The sequence below is a fragment of the Symsagittifera roscoffensis genome, chromosome 9 (assembly GCF_963678635.1).
Source record: "Symsagittifera roscoffensis chromosome 9, txSymRosc1.1, whole genome shotgun sequence".
In the NCBI taxonomy this organism is placed as follows: Eukaryota; Metazoa; Xenacoelomorpha; order Acoela; family Convolutidae; genus Symsagittifera; species Symsagittifera roscoffensis.
Window position 1 is genome coordinate 47,900,958 of NC_087070.1, and position 24,788 is coordinate 47,925,745.

At 32.7% G+C, this 24,788-nt stretch overlaps 1 protein-coding gene across 5 annotated transcripts in view; it reads left to right on the forward strand.

Moving 5' to 3' along the window:
- The window catches only part of LOC134854593 (prominin-1-A-like), a 94,896-nt gene that overhangs the window by 352 nt on the left and 69,756 nt on the right, over nucleotides 1-24,788 (forward strand). For 3 of the 5 annotated variants that reach the window (XM_063870917.1, XM_063870920.1, XM_063870919.1), the window contains exons 1-3: nucleotides 6,167-7,384; nucleotides 12,192-12,265; nucleotides 16,862-17,091. In XM_063870917.1, coding sequence (XP_063726987.1) covers nucleotides 7,135-7,384; nucleotides 12,192-12,265; nucleotides 16,862-17,091 — 554 coding nt within the window. In that variant the 5' untranslated portion in view covers nucleotides 6,167-7,134. Of the gene's footprint in view, nucleotides 1-6,166; nucleotides 7,385-12,191; nucleotides 12,266-16,861; nucleotides 17,092-24,788 lie in introns of those variants that run through there. The other 2 variants (XM_063870915.1, XM_063870916.1) reach the window with 2 other exon arrangements.

Sequence of the window (24,788 nt, forward strand, 5' to 3'; positions counted from 1 at the left end):
GAATGCTTGCTCTAGTATGGAAGGAAGTTAGTCGCTTTGATTTTAGAGTTATAATAAAATCTTTTCCAAGAGCATTTCATTGTCAATTAGTTTTCTGTGACCATTTCTATAAATTTTCTCGTTAGAAAAAAAGTTTTTGCTGAGTATGAGGTAGTCCAGGACTTCTGTTGGTGATGTCAGATAACAAGCGAGTCGCAGTTGAAATTAATTTAATTAAATTTTGGTGGTTTCTAAAAACGATTTAAGTAAAAATATAGACCTTTTAACGTCACTAAAATGCCATTGAACTTAATTTGGTCAAAACAAAAAGAACTAGGGACTGAAACTATGAGTCTAAAAAAATCTAGCATTACGGTACAAGTTTTCTATTCCAATTACCCTTTGACTAATTTTATGCTCAGTTTGAGCAGTTTTTATATTCTTGACACGTTAAGAAAGTGACATAGTTTGATTGCCATTATTTAAATTGAGTATTCAGAGCTTGAATTTGAAGTGTATTGTAAAAATTGCCCGAATTGATATAAACAAGACTACTCGTATCAGGGCGAAGCACTGAATGTTCCCACTGCCTTTTAAGGTCTATGGAGCAATAATAACATGAAAAATTTAAATGTAATAAAATAAAATATTTAAAAAAAAACATTTAATTGTTTTAAAAAACATCCCCCCACACGCCATGTTAAGTACAAATTGATAAGTCTTGCTCTTATTAAAAAATCAATTTTGGCATAAAAGCTTCCTTGAACCAATTTAGAACGATTTCTAAGACGGATTAAATCTCCGCATACGCGTTGATAGCGCGAAAAATAACGCGCGCTAATTGGAACCAGTTTATAACTAGTTTTTATATCCAATTATAATACTGATAAGACTATCTCTATAAAATATTTTTAACTAACCAATCATGATCCATGACTAGCACTTACAATTATTTGTAACGCTGAAACTATTCATAGTTTCAGCCAACGAACAAAATAAATATAACTTAGAAGACAGTTGTTCTCCTTCAAGATAGCTCCTGATATCTAACTCGCAAATACCAGTTTACACTAGATCTATTGAGACTAGAAGGTTAAGAGTAGAATTTAGATTGGTGTTATACTAAAAAGTTCCACGAATATATCCGGCCGAAAGTAAGACAGCGTGACGAACAGACGGTGTACCTTATCTGAAATTACTCTCTGAGTGACAATGCCCGGTCAAAAATCCATCTGGTGCAACCAACAGTCTCGAACAATACCTCTTAAATAAACTTAGGTTCAGCAAATCAGAATAAGAAATAAGATTTTAAAAAAATACATTGCAAATTTGCAAAGTGTTAGATACTATAGACAACTTAATAAGCATGTCTCTACGTCTCAATACGTCTACTCCAATATTTCGAACGATACGGCAAACAACAGGTCAAAAATTGAACCTCAGACCTCAGACCAAGCTTCAAAATCAAGAAACGACGCAAACTGCAACGATTATTTCTCTTCGAAGTTTTCATTGCAGTAGATTTTCACTCTCTAACATGAAATAAAATTTACTTGGAGCATTAGGATTCATTTCCAAGCTCTGTACTTCTTGATGTTGTTGAACTATTTTATAAAATCATAATAACGAATGATAAAAAATACGCGAGTCATTCTTTTCATCAAATCTGCAGTAATTTTAAAAGTTTTCTAAAATTAAACTTCATTGATAAAAAAAATAATTTAGTATTGAAATTAAAGTTAGTTTTTTTTAGTTTATCAAAGTTCTTTGCTTCTCAAGGGAACTAATCCTTTCACCCTTTCATCTTTTTCCCATCTTTTCATTCTTGTTTCTTTATCTAAAACATTATAATTATTCAAAACTAATATCATTCAAGTTTGTATTCTTTAAATCAGTTCTTTCTAAATTTTTTAATAACTTATTCAATTTTAACTTGAAACTTAAAAACTATTAAGGACTATCCTTTCTTTGTAATTACCTGAAATTCCCTTAAACCAGATCATCAATGCTTATGTTTAATTTTGAAATTAATTTCAAATTTTAATTCATTAAAGAACTTCGAATATCAAGCCTTCCCTTGGATCAATCAGATTAATCTAGTTTTCTCAACCTCCTAGCAAAAAGTGTCTAAGTTTCTCAAACGTCGATTCACTCTCCAACCCTTATCAACGGCCCACGACTAATAGAATTTTTTGAAAAACTAACCATTCTAAGTACAATAAAGAATGAAGAACTTCCGTTACTCATTCTTCACTTGAACCCCTCCTCTTAGGTGACCCAGGCTAAAACAATAATAAACAAAATTTAAGATAGCATAGACAACTTAATAAGTATGTCTCTACGTCTCAAGACGTCCAATGTTTCAAACGATACTACAAACACTCAGATCAAAAACTGAACAGCAGACCAATCGCTTCTATATCGCTTCTCTTCATCTAAAACACAACCATATTTTTTCCTAAAAACAATATCATATAAAATTTTAATCTTTAAATCAATTCTTTAAACTTTTCCATATTTTACTTAAATTGAACTTAAAACTTAAATATTATCAAAGCTTGTCCTTGCTTTGTAAAAACCTAAATTTTCCCTAAACAAGATCATCATGGCTATCCTTGTTTTGATAAATTTTAACTTAATTTTAATTTTTATTTCATTTGAAAACTGTTTGTATTTGATCATCAAGGCTTCCCTTGGATCAATCAGAACAATCTTGTTCTCTCAACCTCCTAGTAAAAAGTGTCTAAGGAACTCACACGTAGATTCACTCTCCAACCCTTATGAACGACCCAGGACGGATAGAAGTCTTTGAAAAACTAGCCATTCTAATTAGGATAAACACTGAAGAACTTTGGTTACTCATCCTTCACTTAAGCGCCTCCTCTTAGTTGACCCAGGTAAAAGCAATCACGAACGAAGTAAGATCTAAAATAGTATCCGACTATCTACTTGTGTTCCAATTATACCCGGACCTTGTGGATTGATATACTATTCTACAACCCTTGATCACAAATCTCACAACCCTAAGTAAGATTAAGTAAGTTTTCTTAACATAAATCTTAGCCACTGAGAAAGTACAACACCATTCTAACTGATTGATTGGATGATCTTCCAATTGATTGGCATTAGACTAAGAAGTTGCAGGAATCTATGCGGTCGAAAAAAAGATAGCGTGACGAACAGACGGTGTACCTTATCTGAAATAACTCTATGAGTAACCACGCCCGGTCATAAACTCATAATTGTCCCATATTGGCCAAAAATGGCATTTTTTCTATCTACATAATTTTACGAAAAATGATCACAGGTGAATTATTTGTTCAAGTTTAAGCTCAGGACAACATTACCTTTCGAATGACATAACAAACATTCCGCCAAAAATGGCTAGTTAAAAGTCGAAATTTGTCTGAAGAAAAAAAAAACCCCCGAGCACAAATATTCCGTTACTTTCGTTACGAAAGTCGGAATGATAACTTTTGAGCCAATCTTTTTCCAGATTGTTTAATCTTTTGGTCAACATGCTGAATAGCTGAACCTAAGAGAGTTCATACTAGCGTTTAAAAACATTTGTTTGAGTCCCGCCACGAATGTTTTTTTTGGCCGTTAGTTTGAACTGTTTGATTCGTTGATGAGCAAGCCCATCTTGGCTCGGCTGGGCAAAAAAATCAACGTTTTTTGAAAACGTTTTATTGTAGAAAGTTGGTTTGAAGTACTGAAAAAAGTTCATAATTTGCAGCCTACTTTCTTTTGTAAAAAAAAAAAAATGTCATGAATTATTTGATACTGGTGTGCAGCATGTTTTTCCATAAAAGTATATCAACTCTTTGTCTGCAGCGTAACCGTTTTCGGTGATGACCGACGCGGGTTAAATCTGACCATGCCTTGCAGTTTTATTGTTTTTTGTGGTCTAAAAAACTTTAGCTCGCCTTCAGGTATTGTGTACGCATTATCGACATTTTCCAGTCGTCAACTTCTTTGGGTAAGAATCATTCGCAGCTTCGCTTTTGGTTCGCTAAATCAAGTTTACTACAGTCTTTCTTTTGGGAAGTTGCTGTTTAAATAAATTTTTTTCCTATTGTTGTTAGTAAAAGTTTTGTTCCTGGGATTGTTTTCATTTTCTAAAACTTTCGAGTCATTTTCTGCATTGTTTTTTTTTGCCTTGCAGGGTTTTCAGTGTCAATTGCATGATCTCTCCGCATTCTCGCGTGAGAGGGGGGATGGGGGATAGCTCTATAGGTATTCGATACATGTTTATAATATGAAATCATGAACCAGATTCTCCAACGAATGTGAAACGCCAAAAAGTACAGTATCAAATGTCAAAAATCACATTCAGAGAGAAAAAATCAATAAAATTGGGGCAGATAAAGCGACTTTTTTTCTGTCCTATATGAAAAAAAGCTATTGCTTACACTATTAAGGTGCTGCTGAGAACAGTTTTCGTTATTCAGATACAAGGCTAGAGCAACAACACTGGTAACTCGCTTTCTCCAATCAGAAGCAATGGTCACCCAAACAAAAACTTGAAAAAAAAATTAATAAATTTTGACTTTTTTTAAAAAAGTTTTTTCGATACGCATATAAAATGAAATTCAGTCGGTCAATTGAGTGTGTGCTATTAACCCATCATCGAGATACTTGCGTTTGTTGACCTCTTTTTGTAGCATTTTACCGTTTTTGCTTGGGGTGGGGAGATAGACATTACGGGAGGAGATAGCTCAATTGATCCGGTTTTCAGAAGCGGGTTAAGTTTTTAGTAAATGAACCGAAAAACAATACTATTATGGAGCATAGAAAAATTTTACGGATTTTTTCTAGGGCGGATAGTTATATAGCCTCAACCTGAAAAGAACCAACATTTGTAAAAACTGGTCCAGTTAATCCAAGCGCGAACTGGTGAATTAGTAGATAAAGGTAATTCAGTCCTTCATGACGCGTCCAAAAAAGCGAAATTTGTGATGGTTCAAGATTTGTTTGTGGGCTCGGATTAAAAATTATCCTATTTATAGGTTATTTTCGAACAAACTATCTTCATATGAGCTCAAAAAATGAAAAAAGCTCTCAAGTTCGAATTGCCTAAATAGGTATTTTTTTCATCAACATAAATTGGCGGCAACAGTTTTTCTGATAGTTGTCATGTTTCTATATAACCAATTGAAAAAATGGCTTTATTGATCTAAACTTTCGAGTAAAAGTCACTTCGGTTTACTGAGAAGGCGTCTTTTTTACGGGCGGTAATTTATGAAAATGATCCGCGGTAAAAAGCGGTCGAGCGTCAAAAAATTCGTTAGGAGAAAACAAACGCAACATTTTTTTTACATCAGGTGAAAATGTGAACAGAAAAAAGGCGCCATTTAGTTCATTCCTGGTCTTTCATGCCTCGTTCATTTCTTGTAGTTTCCCCAATTTGCAAACGACCTCAAATTTCCATTCAGAAATGGGAATTGAGAAATGGGACAAACAAGCGATTTGGAGAGCTGACGGTTGTCTGTAAACGTTTACAACACACGTAGTTGAAGTAGAATGTAAATTCACGTGAAGTAACCTTCCTTTCCTACATTTCCCTTGGTGGTAATTTCAAATGTCAACAGGTATAATCACAATTAAGCCAAAAAAATTGTCTCGTTTTTTTTTACAAATGCAGGAAAATGCATCTTGAAAAACATTCCGAGCTCACACACGCCGTCAATTTCAAAAACAGTCATTTCACGGGTTTCGAAAAAAGTGAGCTCATTGCTGTCATCAGTTTTGAAACAAAAAGTAGACTACTGCAATTCGTCTTGAAAATATGTCGATTGGACGTACTTTCATATTATATTTGTTCTTGCACCATTTCCATAGCCCTTCTTTGGCCTTAAGGAAATCCATAAATGTCTTTCTTTTAGCACCTTTTCAGAGAAATATGAAAATAAGCCGACTGTCGATATGGCAGACAAAGCTGATATCCTTGTTTCTCGGTTAGTCAAAATCTGTAATTGAACTAAAATGAAAATAGAAATTTTGGTTCAGATTCCGGTGTGTAAGTCGCTTTTGTTTAAATGTTTCGCGATATATTCTTAGACGTTGACTAAGCAGTCCTATTTTTTAATACGTCAATTTTAATCTGAATCAGAGAAGTGAAGTTAGTGTCATATGTGAGTATTTACGTAGTCAGAAGGTACCCCCGGCAAAATTGGGCTCACTTATTTGCTACAGCGGGTAAAGGACTTGGACATATCGTTCCAACAAAACTGCACTGAAAGTTGTTCGCCCAAATGAATAAAACTCGGTCGCTATAGCTTATACATTATATAACCTGTATACAAGTGCCCACCATATAAAAAACATTATGGGAAATCAACATTATACTTATTGCTTCGTTTCTTTTTCAATCCGAGTGGTAAACATAGCAGAATACCTTTTGCAGTACTGCGCTACGAATTTGCAAAAATAAAAAATATATATACAAAAGTGGAATTATTTATTTATGCTTTGCTGGCATTGCTACGTGGACAGATTATTTATAAAAATCTTTATAGTTACATTTTCCAATTTTTTTCATGGTGGAAAAAGGACTCGTTTTTAGTGTAGTCTTTAACCGTTATTATTTCTACTACCATTTTTTGTCTGTTTTAGGCGCGGAGTGTGTAGTATCAGTGTGGTAAGATAACTAACAAATACGACCAGAAAAAAAAAGAAAACTAATTCACCGGATCCAAAAAGAGTGAATGAAATTTCAGACTATATTGTTTGATACCATTTGCGTATCGCTTGCATATGATTATCAGAGACGTATTTGAAAAATTTAAAGCTGTGTTTGTTGTTATTTATTTTAACCGCTGAAAGCAACTCGACCTCAATTTCATTAACTAGAGCATATTTGTAATTTAGTTACAGCTAAATATTTGAATTTGAACTTAAAGTTATTATTTAATTAACAAGTCGCTTAATTGAGAAATTTAAATTATGAACAAAAAAAGTTATGGAAAAAGCAGAAAGAAGTTCAGTTTTCAGTTCAGATGACCTAGAAATCTTCATTTTATCATAGTTTTTTCTTCTTCCAATTATTGTCATTTTAAAATTGAATTAATTTATTTCCTCTTATTAATCTACAAATTCATAATATCTTATTAATAATCGATTTCAAATTAATCTTAATTTAAAATTATTGTCAGAATGCAAGCAAATTTGCTAATTTCGTTTCTGTTTATCGGCTCCTTGACTTACCAATCAACTGCTCAGAAAAATTACAAATTGAGCAACGATGACGAAACGGTTACCTTCTCGGCTTTCCGAGAGCAAAGTTACGTCACAAAAATACCGGATGATAAGTTTTTTCTTCTTAAATACGTGGATGATGCAATCTATGAAATACTACAATACGTCAACTTCAAAAAAGATCCGCCATATGGACAAAACATTTACGGTACGTTTTTCTTATGAAGGGGTTATTCGCATGATAGAAGGGTCGATTGCGCGAAAGTTTTCAGCCAATCAACATTCCCTAAATTGTCTAAAACCGCCCGCTTTGGAGTTCCATGGATAAAAATTGATTACATTTCAGTTTTATTGCCATTGTCTATAAAAGAGAAAAATGATCGATTATATCAATTAAAATGGAAAATACTTCTATGATTTATTAAAGCAATAAAATCTATTGCAAATCAATTAAAATCGATTGGTTTAAGAAATTAAAACTCCATTATAAGAGTTTCTTCCACCATATTGAAACGCGGGTATGGTTGCACATTTTAAAACAGTTTGTAAACAATTTCAAAAAGTTGGTTACCTGCTGTTCGTTTTCAACTTTTTCTACGCAACTTTGTTTTTTGTTTTACTCTGGGGGGATTGGTATCGAAACTGAAAAATCAAATTCATTCAAATAAGTTGTATATTTGTATGTATGTATGTGTGTATGTATGTATGTATTTATGTATGTATGCATGGATGTATGTATGTATGTATGTATGTATGTATGTATGTATGTATGTATGTATGAATGTATGTATGTATGTGTGTATGTACTTTTGAGAGGTATCACACGCCGGCAAGAATCTTTACCCGAAAAAATTGCATCATTTTTTTCAATAGTTTTTTTTTATAAAAAGACTGAAAGAAATTTGTTCTAGAAAGTTTGCTCCTTCAGTGGGTGTCTGGGGGGGGGGGGGGGGGTTAAGGGGCAGAGGAGCAAACGTTGGAAGCAAATCGTTTTGCAGTTGATTATGTGTAGGATAGTTTTGCAAACACTTTGCAATAAGCTTTGCATTTACAAATTTCTGAAAAACTAAACTTTAAAGCAAAATTAAAGTGAAAACAAACATTTGATTTTTTTGAATGAATTTTGTATAATCAAAATTTTCATAAAAAAATTTTAAATTAATTTTTATTCAATCTTGTTGGCTGCGGAACTCCAATATATAGATATTGTCGTAAGCACTAAAAACTATTTACTTCCTTACATGCAGATGGGTACAACCCAGTCAAAAAACTATTGCAAAAGATTCTGAGCAAACAAAAACAATTACTTTCAAAAGCTTGATTTAAGCCAATTTCTAATTTTGAAGTCTTTCAGAAATCTTTCAGAATTGTGTCTATTTGTTTTGAAAATCCAAAAATTTTACGTTGATGTAGTCAATTAATTTTCAAAGACATATTAATTATGCTGTAGAAAATGTTATGAAGGAATTTATGAAGATATATTTTAATGGAATCTTTCCATGATGGAGGCATACTACCAAAAATTCAGACACCAAAAGTAGCCGGATGCTGTGCAAAGAGTTTAGCTCGTTCCGACCACTGAAGAGTCTCGAAAAAAGAGTTCAAACCGATTTTCTATTCATTTACTTTCAATTATGTCAAAAGCCCGAACAAATTAGGTAACTAATTGAAGAAAAAGATTAAAGTCCAAAAAAAGTAAAAATCGAAAAAAAAACAAATTGAATGTGATCAAAACTTTTGCTGTTTTTCAACCCCTACCCTCTTGGAAGAGTTTTTTTTTGTGTTCGCATTGTCGAATTATTGAAAAAAAATGGCCTAAGTACTGATTAGGCAAAGACAAACCTATTTAGTCTGCATACTTAACCTTGTAGAACCTCTCGTTACACCATGAAATCGATGCTTATGTGAGGAGGGGGAAAGAAAAAGAGTCCAAAGTTGGATCAGAAAATTGGAAAATTGACACCCTTGTTTTCTCGACACTGAGATTTTTTGTTAAATTCAAGGCAGGCTGAAAATTTTTTGGTGGAGTAACGTTTTTTGACCTTTAGGGTTTTTTCTTTGAGGCAGTCAAAATCTAGAAAAAACGCACCCTACACAAGAACATTTTCCTCCCATCATTTTGAAACGTAGAGTGAACAAAAACAGAAAATGCAGGTTAAATTGACGGAGTGTACGACTTATGCATCAAAAACATTTTTGTATTGTCTGCGATGAAAGATAGTCCAAGCTTTCGGAAGTGTTTCGTTTTCTATTTATTGTGTTTTCGTGTACGTAGAATAATCATTTTGCACGTAAAAGTAATAATTTTTTTGCCAATACTCTTCATAATATGGTTAGTTAGCAGTGAAAATCATTGATAACTGAAAAAATTAAAATTTTTAAGTTGTAACTTTAAGCTACCTTTTTCGGAAAGTTTTTTCGAAAATTTTTAAAATAATTTTATGAATATTTTCTTTCAATGCATTCGTGCACTTTTTAAATATTTTTGCCATAAGGGAAGTATAATTCAGCAAACTCCACTCTGATCTTTTGCTGAGCCTTTTCTAGAATCGAGCAAAAACTGTGAAAAACATTGAGTATGCCAAAAAAGTAACAATTCAGAAATATCATTGAAGGAGAAATATCATCTTGCTTACTTCTTGCCAATGGTAAGCAAATCTTGCAAAATTAATGCAAAAATTGCATAATCTTGTGCAGAAATGAGCAAGAACAGCGTATATCGTTTTTTAAGCAACTTTTTCTGCAACATTTTTGTTCGGAGAACACGGGGCGCTGAATTAACGCTTCAGGCACTTTTGAACCAATTTTATAAGGTTTGAAACTCTCGAACAAAGGTTTGTGTTTTATACTTTTGAATGCCCTTTTTTTAACTGACTGATTTTGCGAATGATATTTTTCATCATTTCAACTCACGATTCTGATTGGATCACAATAACTTCGAGAAGTTGCTTCTGGCATGAGAGATTTACCTCTTATAAAAATTATGCGACAATAAAAAACAACCTTTGAGCGCAAAAAAAAAACCTTTGAGCGCTCTGATCTTTTTTGCTGAGCATTTTTCTTGAGTCCAGCAAAAACTATAAAAACATTGAATATAACGAAAAAGATAATAAATCAGAAATTTTTTTGAAGAAGAATACAATATCTTTTTTATTTCTCGTAAACGGTAAGCAAATATTGCAAAATAAAAGAAAATTTTTTAAAAATTTGGAAGAAAAAAAGATGATTAACTTATTTCTTAAGCAGAATTTTCTGCTAAATTTACCTTCCGAGGACACTGGGGCGCTGTACCTGATTTCTAAGATTTGGAACTAATTTGTACACTTTCGAATGTCCTTTTTAAAGCCGACTGATTTTGCGAATGATATATTTCATTTTCCCGAACCTTTGATTCTGATTGGCTTACAATAACTTCGAGAATTCGCTTCTGGCATGAGGGATTCATCTCTTATAAAAATCATGCGATAATAAAATACAACCTTTGAGCGCAACTGGAACTTGTCGAAAAAAAAATTGATGCGTTTCATATGAGAACCTTTAATACCTGGGATATTCATGGGTTGACCTCCATAGACCAAAATGATAGAGTTTAATAAACTAAATCTATGAAAAGTTACTGGTCACGTAAATTTCCTTCATTACCACTAACATGGTAAACTCGGATTCAAAAGAATGTTTTTGACGTTTTGGCTTAAACGGAGGCCCGAGTTGACCTCCATAGACCAAAATACAAATCATACAGTTTAAAAATTTATATTTATGAAAAGTTGTTGGTCACGCAACTTTCATTCATTTTCACTTATATGAGAAACTCGGATTGAAAATCATGTTTTTGATGTTTTGCTTGAAAATTGGTATAACGTTATCAAAAAGAAAGCATGTTTGGAAAAAATTCTACAAACCATTTCCAAAAGAGAAACCGTATGATTAGCTTTTCTTTCAAGATAGCCCCAAAAAACTTCAAATGGTATCTTTTTCCAGCGAAAAATTTTTTTTTGCAAAAGTTTTTTACTTTTTGTGAGCATAACATAGTCCTATATCAACAAAATTTGCCTTTTTTGGCTTTTTTTGATTTTTTGTGTCGAAAACGCTGAGAATTTTTTTTAGTATAGCATACTTTGGATGCTCCGGGCACTGCTTGTTTCAAAATTTTAAATCAGAAAATATAACATTCTTCACAAAAATTAGAAGTTTAATATTTTAATATTTTTAGTTTAAAATATCTATACATTTTGTTTCAATCTTTTGTAATTAGAAGACAGTTAAACACTTATTGACTCAAACTTTCAGTACCCTGGGTTACTAACATTACCGCCTAAAAGTAATGTTAGTTATATTTTAATATTTTTAGTGTAAAATATCTATACATTTTGTTTCAATCTATTGTAATTACAAGACAGTTAAACATTTATTAACTCAAATTTGAGTACCCTTGGTTACTAACATTACCGCCTAAAAGTTTCGAAAACAAAAAAAAAACATTAAATAAAACAGCTTGATTTATGGGAAATGGCTATCCTACAATTTTTAAATGTGAAAAATCATGATGATAGACCTTCCGTGAACTTTTCTTTTCTTATTGAATTGCACTAAAACTGTTTGATTATGGATACTGTTCGACCAGCACTTTTGGTCCACCCGGGGTTGTTAAGTTTTCGAAAAATGTTCAAAAACTTATGCCGAGATTCAGATTTTCCGATATCTGATAAATCATTTGATGATCACTGCAAAAACGCATTATCTTTCCAATTCTACGGAATAGTTTGCTTCAAGGGGTAAAAATGCCGTTTTTCGTGCACCGATTTCAAAATCCATTATATTTTTGGCCTCTTGTTTGCTCTAAATTTACTGCTGTTGTCCGAGGATATTGCCAATATGGAGGTTCAAGCATCTAATGTGTTACTGTATTAAAAAATTTGTCTTCTAATTGATGATTTTTGTTAAAAGAAAGTTATATGATTTCAGAAAGCTATAAAAAATCTATGTTTTTAATGTATTTGTTTCTGTTTCTCCAGATTTGATGAGACGCGCCATCGCTGGCAACATCACTCTTAGTGAAGTGTGGCAGTCTGAAGAGTACAAAGATACGGTAAAATCTATCACAATTTGAATTTCGCAAGGAAATTAATGCCATAATTTTCTAGCTCACTTCTACAAAAAAAAGAATAACCGGTTTGGAAGCTGTTCAGAATGTTCCTCAACTACATTTGCATAAAATGAAGATAACAATTAAAGTAGAAAACGCATATAATTGGCATTAGTAAACTGTGCAGTGAGAAGAAATTTGCCTCTAGACTTCTTAACTAAAAAAGATTGGTTTTTTTTGATCACCTACGAAATTTAGCGAAGAAAAATACTTCAAATCACGAATAAAATGACTTCGATGGAATATATCACTTGATGAGTTGTTTGACTCGTCGAGACAAAATCCATCAGCAAAAAAAGGTTGTCGAAACGGACAAGGAAACTTAAGATATTGTTTCATATATTTTGGAAAAGTTTCTCTTTGTTTCAAAACTCTATTTGTTTCAAATGTATTCAATACTTAATCTGATATTTTGCATTAAATTAAAATTTTGTTACAATTAACGCTTTTCACGTCTCCAGGAGCAGTTTAATGAGCCTAAATGTTGTCAAAAATTAGATTTCTCAAACATTGATTTTTCGCATTTTCTCAGAAGAAGAAACTGTGTTGCAAAATTAATCGAGTTGTTGATACAGTTAATGGTTTATACCTTCTGTTGTTATGCTCGCGTTGTGTTGCCACTATAATTTTGCAAAAACGATTGCGTAGTTTTGTGATCAGTTTTATTGCTAGTTGGCCTCATTAAGCTTATAAAAAAGCTGACATAGTGAACTTAAGATTTATGACAAAATTTTTTGACAGCTTTTTTTAAGTTCGATTCATAGATAATAGGAAAAAATTTATAAACAGTTTGAATAAAAACAATTGTAAAGGAACCACCAAATTCCTTAAAATTAAAACAGAGAAATTTGATTCAAAATTAGTTATAATAATAATCAATCAGAAAGTTTCTGGATGCTGTGCAAGTAGCACAACAGGTTTCAGACACAACAATTTAAATAAACTGATTCTAAAAAGATCAAGACTGCTTATATCAGGGCGAAGCCCTGAATGTTCCGACTGCCTTCTAAGGTCTATGGGGCAGTTATAATATGAAAAATTTAAATGTAATAAAAAAAATATGAAATGCCATATAAAATTCGAAATGATAATTTTGGCTCCTATTAACAAATCAAAGATGGCAAATAAGCTTCGTTCAACCAATTTGGAACGATTTATAAGACGACTTAACTCTCCGCTTACACGTTTATAGCGCAAAATATATCGCGCGTTAATTATTCCTATTTGACAAAAATGGCGATCTTTAAACCCCCATAACTTTAAAAAAACAATCACAGATAAAATATCTTTACAAGTTTAGGCTCAGGACAACAATACCTTTTGAATGGTAATATAAAATTCCGTCAAAAATAGTAGTTAAAAAGTCGAATTTTGTCTGGTCGAAAGTCGGAACAATAATGGTAGATAAACTTTTTTATGAAGTTATTTTGAAATAAGCACCAAAAGCTATCTTTTTTTCTGCAGTTTGGGGTTAATTGATAATGACCAGAGACTAACAAATTGAAATGACTAATGAGTATATAAAGTAAAATTTAAATTGCAATGAACTGATAACTCAAAGTTATTCGATACATCGAGTCATTTAGGTTAAAGAACGAAAAAATTCCTAAATCTAAAATCTTTCTTAAGACCTAATCACAAATGAAATGGCTCTTGTATGTTGCCACACACGAGTACCAGCAAGTTTGCTTTGAGGTTGTGAAATTGGTTGAAAAATGCATTAACTGTATCATAGTTTTTTCCGGTCAGTTATAGTGACGCTGTCAGACCAATAATATAGAGTAATAAACGTTTTAAGTAGTACTAAACAAAACTCTGACAGAGAAATTTACTTCAGAAGATCAAAGAATAGTTAAAGACCATTCAATTTTAATCAAAACTTTTTATTCGGTTGCATTTAATGGCAGGGGAATTTGAGGTGGGTTAAATTGATTAGCCAAACAAAGAAAAACTATACTTGTCGTATCAGGGCGAAGCCTTGAATATTCCGACTGTCTTTTAAGGTCTATATAGCAGTCATAACATCTAAAAATTTAATGTAATAATCCGCGTTCAGACAATTTTCGCCAGAGATAATTTAGCCGATTTGAACTCCAGAAAAATCAGCCAAAAGTATGCAGACAATTCAGCCAGAGACAATTCAGCCAGTAATAGTGACCGCCGCAGTCGCGCCAACGTGTTGCGAGCTTGCCAACAGAGGGCAGGATTATATAAGAACTTTAGAGCCGGTTATCGCCGCAAAGCAGCGACGCGCGAGTAGCGCGCCCACCGGCGACCTTAAAACGAGAAATAACTCCATTTCCATATTTTTTTTTAGAATCCAGCCTTTTGTAAAACTGGCTGAACTGTTTTTGGCCGAGTTGTTTGTGCGCCGACAAATCAATTATGGTAAATAAGCTTCCTTCTACTAATTTGGAACAATTTCTAAGACGGATTAAAACTCCGCTTACGCGTTAATAGTGCGAAATATATGGCGCGTTAATTGTCCCAAATTGGCCAAAATACATTTTCAAATTTAAGCTCACGACAACAAAACCGTTGACTGATATAAAAAAAAAATTCGTCAAAAATGGCTAGTTAAAAATTCGAAATTTTCCTAAAAAAAAAACCACCATGAGCGAAATTATTCAGTTACTTTTGTGACAAAAGTCGGAACAATAACTTTAGTTTATCAACAAAATGGTTTTTCTGACAAAATCAATTTCAAGTATTTGACGATCATGCACCATTTGCTAAAACACTGTGATAATAAAAAAAGGTAAACTCAATGAGTGAGGTCTAAATTGTAACTAAATTTGAGATTGAAGATAGATTATAATGTCATTTCTTCGAAGTTTATTTTTCTAGTGAGCTTTTCCATAACTAGTTTGGAACTTTTACTTTCTTTGGCAGTATAAAGAACAACGTTTGCTTCGTTTAATGAAAAGTTCTCTAGCATATTGATCTGAAAGCATTTGTTTCTCCAGGGAGCGTTTTTTGGCTCACTTAAAATTAAGAAAAAATCATACCTCGAGCTCTTTTCAAAAAAGCAAATAGTTCCCTTCAACTTCGTGAAATGATCAGAACAGTAGCACTGCTCTAAAACATACCAATTGATTGTTCTAAGTTTTTTATTTTGCCCAGTGGTCAGAGTAGCAACGCTTCTTTAAAACACAACAATTGATTGGTCAAAGTTTCGTATACCGTTGTATACTTTTCAGTAACTCATTGTTGTTTGAAATAAAGATGTTCAAGTTCAATCATTTTTTTCTAAATTTTAGTATGCGCACCAAAAAGCATATTTCTTTACACTGAGAGTATTTTTCTGTAATATCTATTTTCAAAATCCAAATAACCAAAGGATTGGCTAACATATGATATCACATTTAACCTCCTACAAGCGTTCTTTATACCCCACCTCATAGTACCTCTGATTTTTTGAGTTGTCTGATTTTTTGAGTTGTTTGATTTTTCGAGTTGTCTGATTTTTCGAGTTGTCAATGAATTGATAGAAAGCTCTAGTTTGATTTTTTTATCAAAACTTTGACTGATGAAGAAGCTTCAATGTGGTGTTTAATACAGAGGCTGATCTAAGAGTCTCTTGAGACGGAGGCGAACTTTCCAACAAAATGTTATAAGATTTTTTTCTCTTTCGAGCTGTTGACATTTTTTACGAAATCTTCCGGAACAGTAAAAAACATTTTTTATGCTTCGGAGGCTAATTTTTAGAAAAAGTTGTCCAAAATGACGTGTTAGAGACGTTTTCGAAAAATTTGCAATTTTTTTCTGGTTTTTGGCATTTTTCTCCCTCAAAAATAGTCAACATTGGCTTTAACACTCCTTCAGAAAAATCCGTTAGGTGTAATTGTTTTGAGCCCGCAAAATTAATTACACAAAAAAAATCTTCCTTCAGTTTTCCCGGCTTTCGCTTGAAAATTAAGAGAGTGCTTAGTTCATGGACGTTTGCGCAATGAGGTCGTTATTTTTGAAAATCCTCGCATATTTTTTTTGTTTGGCGCTACTTTTCACAAAATTCTGCCTACACCTGCTTGGTTGAAAATCTTTTGAAAAAATGAAGTTAAAATTTGAACAATCAGAAAGTATTCATTACATCTCCATTGCCGGGTTTTGTCTCCTTTAGTGTGTTTTTGTTCTGGCCATTGAAAAAGGAAAAAATTTTAAATTCAGGTGCGTTTTTTTTGTTTTTTTTTTTGCGCAAAATCAATTACTATAAATAGTCATCGGAAGGGTCGAGCTTTGAAAAACGATAAACTTTTTTTGAAGTTGTCTTAGTGGCAAAAAACGATTTGAAACTTTTGAGTTTTTCGAGCAATCGAGTAACACTCGGTACATGGAAATTGCTATTTTAGGCTAAGAAAACTTGATATCAATAAGAAACCTAGTTTTGTAACCTTACTTTAGAGTTTCTTGGGCTATAAAAGCTTTCTAAAAAAATAAATTTCTAAAAAAAAAACACTTTAATTTGCTCAAAAAATTTTATTTCATTTTTTTTCACCGTCTATCCTTCGTAATTTATACATGTGTAATGCTTTTGTTTAGCTGCTGAACAGTCAACTTGGTTTCGCCATCTGTGTTGTTGTGGGGCTCTCTCTGGCGGTCGTTGTTCCCCTAATTGGGCTCATCATCTTCGTGTGCAGGTGCTGCTGCAACAAGTGTCGTCCCAAATACGAGTTACCCAAGAATGACCAGGAAGCAACTCCTTCCAGTTGTGATAATTGCACTAGACGATTCTTCACATTCTGGCTCATTGTTTTTGTCCTCATCCTCGTGTATGTTTTGAATAAAAAATTTGAAAGAGTTCTGGAACATGATGTCACTTTAACTAATCCCCACCCAAACTACCTGCAGAGAAAACCACCCCACCCCAACCCCCAATAAATAAAAGCGCCCCACTCCAGGTAGAGAATAACCCGCGTACAACGAGCTAAATCAATGGTTAAGCATGAAATTGTACCCAGTGAACGATTCCCGTTTTTCTCCTTTTGCAACATAGGAGACCGTTAAAGAAAACTCTGAGCACGTTTAATGCTTTCCCACGCCACAACCGACCTTTTTTTACGACACAAACAGTGCAAGCTAGCTCTGCACAATATTTCCTAACGACCCAAACGGCTTTTATAACAGCACTAACACTTTTTAATTGGCATCTTGAATAAACCTCAAACACTTGTATGTATATTTTCACTGGCTAAAAGGAGCAACAGGTCCTATGAGTTCAGAAGTTCCAAAAAATTTATGACCAAGAGAGAGAAGTTTTGCCGGCCAAAATTGAAATGGTGTTTCAATTGAAACAATTAATAAATCTATGGTACGTTCATGTTCTTTTTACCAAAACCAAATCTTGTTCACTGAGCAAGCTTCAAAAAAAACTCTTGCTAAAAATTTAAAATAAAGGGTTCTGTAACTTCAAAAAAATTGTGCCACGAAATTTTAAAAGAAATTCTAAAAATTATAAAAATGGAAAATTATGTTTTTGTCAGAAGCTTGAAATACTAAAGGAAGAAAGCAAAAAAAAATGTCTTTCAAAACTCTGACACCTCGACTGAAATTCCAAAACTGATCATAGTCATATAATGTGGTTCCTGTGAATCGCAGAGGAGCTATCAGTAAACCTGAACAGTGCTGTCGAGGATAATCCATTTGTATTATCTCACCATATTCCAGACTGTGTTATTTTGCTATGGAAAGCTCTTTTTTTGCGACTAGAACTTTCACGTGGTACCACTATTGCAGCTGATATCGGTTAGGCTAGAAGTCAAAAGAGAGCTCGTCCTCACACGTTATCATTACCATAGCATAAGATATAATACACGCTCTGACGGTTTAAAAGTAAACGCCTTACCACCATGCTAAGTGCCTCTGACAAATAGTCAAACAACAAAGCACCCTATATTTATTTTCAAAAGTCATCAAAAAGTACAATCAGCTGGATGATTATCAAGTTCCACTGGTTGAATATATACTCAATAGCATTGGTTGACTTTTAGGAGTGCTTTAATAAAATTTTTGGTTAAGTAGTGCTCTTCATAAAAGTTGCATCTAATATGCAGACAAGCATTTTCACGCTATTTAATTTCTTAGAACTTTTTTTTATTGGTCAGTCGCAAGTTGGGGGACATCCACTACAAATTTTTTAAGAAGGGGTAAGACAGGGGAATTTTTGTATGATAGTCAACCTGGGCTTTTCGTAACATGTCTTCCATAGTCTTTTTGTAATACTTTTTTTTAAGAAGACGCTGACCTCATCAATACATTATACAACCTAAAGAGTTGCTATGATCTTCTTAGAATTTTACATGAAGGTCATCAGTGGTGCAACCGAATGTTCGAACGTTCGTTTGATGCTCAGCCTTCGAACGCTCTCTCGAACATTCGGTCCTACTTCAGCAGCGTGTTTTTGAGTTGTATACACTAACTATCCGTGACTCGCTAATTTGGCGATGAAAATGTTCTTCATAACATTCTCGAGTACCTTGTCTGATGGTGCTTTTAGCACTGCTGGAAACGTTGTTATCAAGAAAAGGGAAAAATTTACTGGAGGTTGTGTGAACATGCAAAATATTCTGCATGATTGGGAAATTTTCAATTACATATTGATTTTCAAATTTCTCTCAAGAATACGGAAAAACTCAATGAAATATCGAATGTTCGAACGTTTGTCTAATGTTCAAATGTTGCTGAAGATTATTCGAAGGCCACTTCGAACAATGTTACACCACTGATGGTCAGTCGAAATGGTTTTGAAACAGCCTTTTTCCAGAAAACTTGTTAGACAGGATTATGCGGACCCAAATGGGAGAAAAATAAACACATTAAATAGATTTTAGTAGATTAAATTGGATCCATGAATTTTCTGTTTCAAGGAAATTCGAGAAACCCAAGCGATGTATTTTAAGTGAGAGTATTTTACTGCTGCTGATTACTATTCGAAATTTAGCTAACATAAGAGCAGCACGATTATTCTTGACCTAAAACTTTAACCGATTTTTTTTTCCAACTGCACCGTTGATTGGCTGATAAAGGTGCTAAAAATGAATTGAAGATGATGATGGCAATGATGATGAATCCTGCCTTTATACCATAGCATTACAGCATTTGTTCCATTTTATCATATGTCATTCAACATTCATTTCAAATTCTATATCCTCTGATAAAAAAAAACCTTTTTTTTCTAAGTTTTTTTCGAGTGGTTTTTTTCAGGTGTTTTTAGACTCCATAAGATGAATTTGTTCATTTCAAATTGGATCAAATTACATTACAGTATTATAGCTTTTGCATTGAGGAAATTTACTAATCACCATTTCAATATCTCACTGCAGAGTAACGATTAGGAAGTGTTTTATAATCAATCAATAAGAAAATGACAAACGCTTCCAAATTGTCAAATATTTCCACAAAACACCCCCTTTGTAAATGCTTCAATTTTCGTGCTGCACGGATAATTCTTATTCATAGCGAATTGCATCAAAAAATGAAGAAAAAACATTACTAAAATTTAATTAACACGATCTAAAAAAGGATACGATATGGCCTTTTTGCAATTTCCTGTTGCATTTCTTGCTTCTGCTGGCCTGAATTTTAAAAGTCTCAGGTGGTAAAAGTACCGGTCAACTTTAATTTAAAATTTTGACCTTTTTGCCAGTAAATGTGCTTCGGGTTAATGAAAATGTCTAAATATTCCTGACAGAGATGCTAAAAATGACTATTTTCTAGTTTCAAATTGGTTTAGAGTAAAGGTCATTGTCTTTAATAAGTTCACGTTACATCACGACTCAATAAAAACCCAACCCATTCTTTGTACGAATAAGTAGATTGAGCTAGCTACGAAGGTTTTTATCCCAATTTATCCCAGTCAAATCCCTAAGGAACCTATTTGAATAGCATTCTCGAATAGCTTTTATCGCATAAGGGTTTATCAAATAGGTGCAATTTCCAGCCGAATTGCAAAAAAAAGTTTTTTCTTCTGGCATATCGACTCTAGGGTAGTGCTTAAATGCTTATCGTTTTATTATCTGTTGTTTACTTACGAAAAGTTTCAACTATTTGTTCTAGGCGAGTTGAAACATTGAAAAAAAGTATTTACCGTGATTTGAGACGAGGCTATATGAGACAAAAAAGAATTTTACAATTTTCGAAAAACAAAGAACTATGCTTGAAGTTCATAATAATCAATTTTTTGATGCACTTTAATCAATATAGATCTGCTTCTGAAATTACCATTGCAGAAGGTTGTCTAATTGAGAGCCATCTTGCTTTAAGTCTCCGGCCCGTCGAAAGAAGATTTATTCCCTGCCTTTTCCGTCTCCATTTTGACACCACGTGATTTTTTTCGATTAAAAACAGCCAAATGAAGGAGGTTACTTTCGTCGCAGTGCACATTTTTTTTGCGATAAAGTGGTGATAATTTGAATGAGAAAGACCTCAAATTGGCTCTTATCTATATTTGGTAATCCCTTTTACCAAAAGAACATGGCGTCAGAAACGAAAGGCGTCAAAAAAGCGAAAATTAAAAAAAACAATAAACAAGGAACGTGTTCAAATTTCTTTTTAAAATTTGGTCATTTTGTTTCTTTTAATTCTGGCGCCAACGTTTTTTGAAACTATTGTGAACCTTATGTCGCTGTTTGAGAAGTATTTCAAGTGAATTCAAGTTTTTTTGCTTTCTTTTTGAGCAATAAAATTTATATTGTTCGTGAAAAAAGAAAAAAAAATCAAATGCATGAATAGTCACTCGAGACTTTCAATCAACTTTTAGACACATTGCCAAATATTTGGAGCTCGAGGCAGCTAGTTGATTGCAATTACTTTGGCGTCCAATATGTATTTACCTAACGACCTTAGCAATTGTCAGCATCGAATAGAGAATGATGTCCTTTTTAAGAGGAACGTCTTCGAGCGGAATTTTATTTCGAAATAAATATAATTTTTTCAATCAAAATTAAAAGAATTTCTGAAACAGTTTCATTTTAAGGTCTGATTTGTTTCTCTTAAGAAATACTCCTAAGAGAAACGAATCAGAACTTTTGAAATATGGCGAAATATGTTCTTGGTTAATGAATCAAAAAACTTATCTTTTTGTCTGTATTAAACTGGGCTTGGTGGAGTTTAAAAATTTGATAAGAGTTCACAAAAAAAAATATTTCGAGAAGTATATCAATTTAAATCCACCAAAATTATGTCAGAGGAGAGTTTGAACGCATTCATAGATCTCCCACATACAAGTTGTTTTCTTTTGGTATTTTGCTTTTAGAGCAGATAACATAACTGTTTTTTCCTTCGTTCAGTTGCCATGACAAATCCTTTCATTTATAACTATTTGGTTCCCAAGCTTATCACTCCGCGTTTTTTAACCGCCTTTTTCTTAACCCCCTCTCATATAAACCCAGAATAAGATAACCCCACTACAATTTAACCCCTATTTAATACTAAATGTTAGAATCAAAGTGAAACGTACTGAAAAAGAATACAGAACCACAGCGTCGGTAAACATCAAAGCTTTAATTGCAAAAATTTTTGCGAAGCACAGAGAAAAACATGCTAGCTGCTAAATTCGTTTTAGATTTGAGTGGAAATGACCTTGTCAATTGTCTAGAAGACTTTAATAGGAACTTGAAAACAAATCCGATCGGCATGATTCAAATTAATAACCAAAAATGATTAGATTGCTCCAAAATTGGACTTGATCTTGAAATTATTTTTACTAATAACAGGTCAATTGGCTAAATTTGAAAGAATTATGGAAAGAAAACTGGTTTTGACTAAAACTTTGATCAATCTAATCTAAGCTTTTTTCAAATGGCAATGATTTTAGAGTAAAATGTAACGTAACTTTTATAACCTAATTTTTATAACGTAAATTAACGTAATGAAATGTAATTTGACGTAAAACTAAAAAAGTAATTCTGTAATTTGGTGCCCGCTCGAGGCGTTAAAGAAACTATTTTTTTGAAGAGAAGTGTTTTTCTACAGGTTTGCGATTACTTTCCAAAAACTAGGATGTGAACCACTGAAATATGACTGTATGCCATAATGCCAGACCTATCATCAGCATTTGTTGTTCTTGCCAAACCGGATGTTGCCACATCTTTTTGGTTCCATAGTGAAGGGGGAATAGATCTTCTTGGTTCGGGACCCGACTTTTACGTAATAAGATCCAAAAATAAAGGCAAAAGCAATTTTTGCAATTTTTTTCCGATTCCTTTATGGTGCGATTGGATGTTACTTGAATTTCCCCTACTATTTATGAGCCTAGTATTTTGAACAATTTCAGTTAATAGCTGTTTTTATTCTTTCGTTTAAAATAATACTCGTGGCCTGATACCACTAAAGTTTTTTTGTCTTTGGAGGATGAAGTAAAATGGAAAAAGTCTTCAAACATTTTAGCTCATATAATGGTAAAACAATCGTTCAATTGAAAGGTGGTATGATTTTAAGTACATTTTTAAAAATCTTGAAATCCTTGCAATTAGCATCATGTAGATTAACTCTGTTTTAAACCTGTGAATGAGGGAATAATTCTTCAACTATTCGATTTGCAATTATTTTTGAGATGCTAGAGGCATCAAGTGAATTAAGACTGGCTTTTCAGGTCGCAATTAGTACACCTAATTGGAATACTCCTGTACTTATAAAAAGGACTTAATCTGAAACAAATTATCGGTATTGATAGGGGGTTAAATTGTGTTTTTGGGCTATCGTTTTATGGGTTCATAAAATTGGGGGTTAGATAACGTGGGGTTAAAGAGTGGGGCACCAAAAATTTTCCTTTTTAGTTTGTTTGTTAATGTTTCACTATTAAACATATGCACACTTTAAACGTAAATTTTTTGATTGACTTCTTAAGGCAAGGAAGTTTTGGCTCATTTTATTAAGTTATTGTACGAAATGGCTCATTTCATACGATAAAATAATGATAAGATTCATCAAAATCAAAATTTTTAAAAGTCGTCTAAGTTATAATTTTTGACCAAACAAAAAAACACGACTTAAAAATAGCAAGTAAAAAAGTAAATAATTTTTGACTTTAAGCTAAGGACGTCAGTAGCTTTTATGATATAAGAATTGTTATTAGAATTTGAAATTGATATAAAAAAAAACTCACTCCGAACTCAATTATTTCATCACTTTCTTCGTTAGTCGGACTTACACAATAGTTCAAATATAGACGAGCTCAAATGAAACAAACGAAGAAACATTTCATCAGCTCACTAAGTCCAAGTGTTTGGTATCATACAAAGTCATCATAAAATGAATCGAAGCAACAAAGCGATTGTGTTTAAATCAAAAATTAAATCAAAAAGATATTCCAAAAATGAATAATTATGAGGCCAAACCTGGGTACTTTGGCAGCAAGGGGAAATTCATGGGCATTGAGACTAATTTGTAACTCAGACATTAAAATCTGCCATTTAATTATGCTTTGAAGTCAGGGGCGGATTAAGGAGGGGGCGAATTTTGTTTGAATGAACCTCAGGCATGAAACGTTGGCTTTTGATTTGTTAGATTTTCTTCGAAACAAACGCGTTTTTGGGGATGCTGCGAGCTCACAAAAGGTTGCTTGACTCCTCAGCTAGGCAGCTCAAGTTTACTCTTGTTCAAAATCTCACCGTGGACCTCAGATATGATTAAGAGAACACAGTGACAAATGTTGAATCACGAGAAAAAATGCTTTGAAACTTTTGGTGTTTGGTCTAATTTCGATCTAATTAGGTGAGCGTGCAGGCATACAATAACTTATTTCGGCTTAAATTAAGCCATGAAAAATTAGTTTTAGTCAAAAAGAATAATTTTTGGATTTTTTAAGGGCCGTTTTGGGAATCAAAATTCAAAAATTTTTGCAGAAAAAAAACCAAAAAAAGGTGTTGAAAAACGCTGCCTGCACTGGAATTCCATGGATAATAATCGATTATATTGTCATTTTATAACCAGTATCTATAAAATTACAGTAAGAATCTATTATAATCCATCAAGAATGGATTATAATTATAGTATTTTTTTATCAATATAATCTATTACAATCGATTATAATTGATTATAAACAATTAAAAATTGTTAATAATCATAATACTTTTAATCAATATAATCCATTATAATAGATTATAATTGATTATAAGGTTTTTTTTAATTATGAGTTTCGCAATTTTTTTTCAAAGTTATCTTTTTTTCTATTTTGCTCCGTATTACATTTCATAAACTTACACTTTTATCATCATTTTTTTTATTTAAGTTTTCTCTACTTGGTCTAAGTGAGGTAGCGTAATTTGAGTAGGTTTAGATTGCGAGCAGGCCGTGAGTAACGAAGAAATGTTGGAAGTTTTGCAAATAATTGCGCAAAAAAATGTAAGGTTAATTTTAAATGGGTTTTAATCTATTATTATGGATCTTAATGGATTGTGTTTTTTTGAAAAAAAAAGTCGATAATGGATTATATTGACAACATTTTAGACAACAATTTATCATTATAATC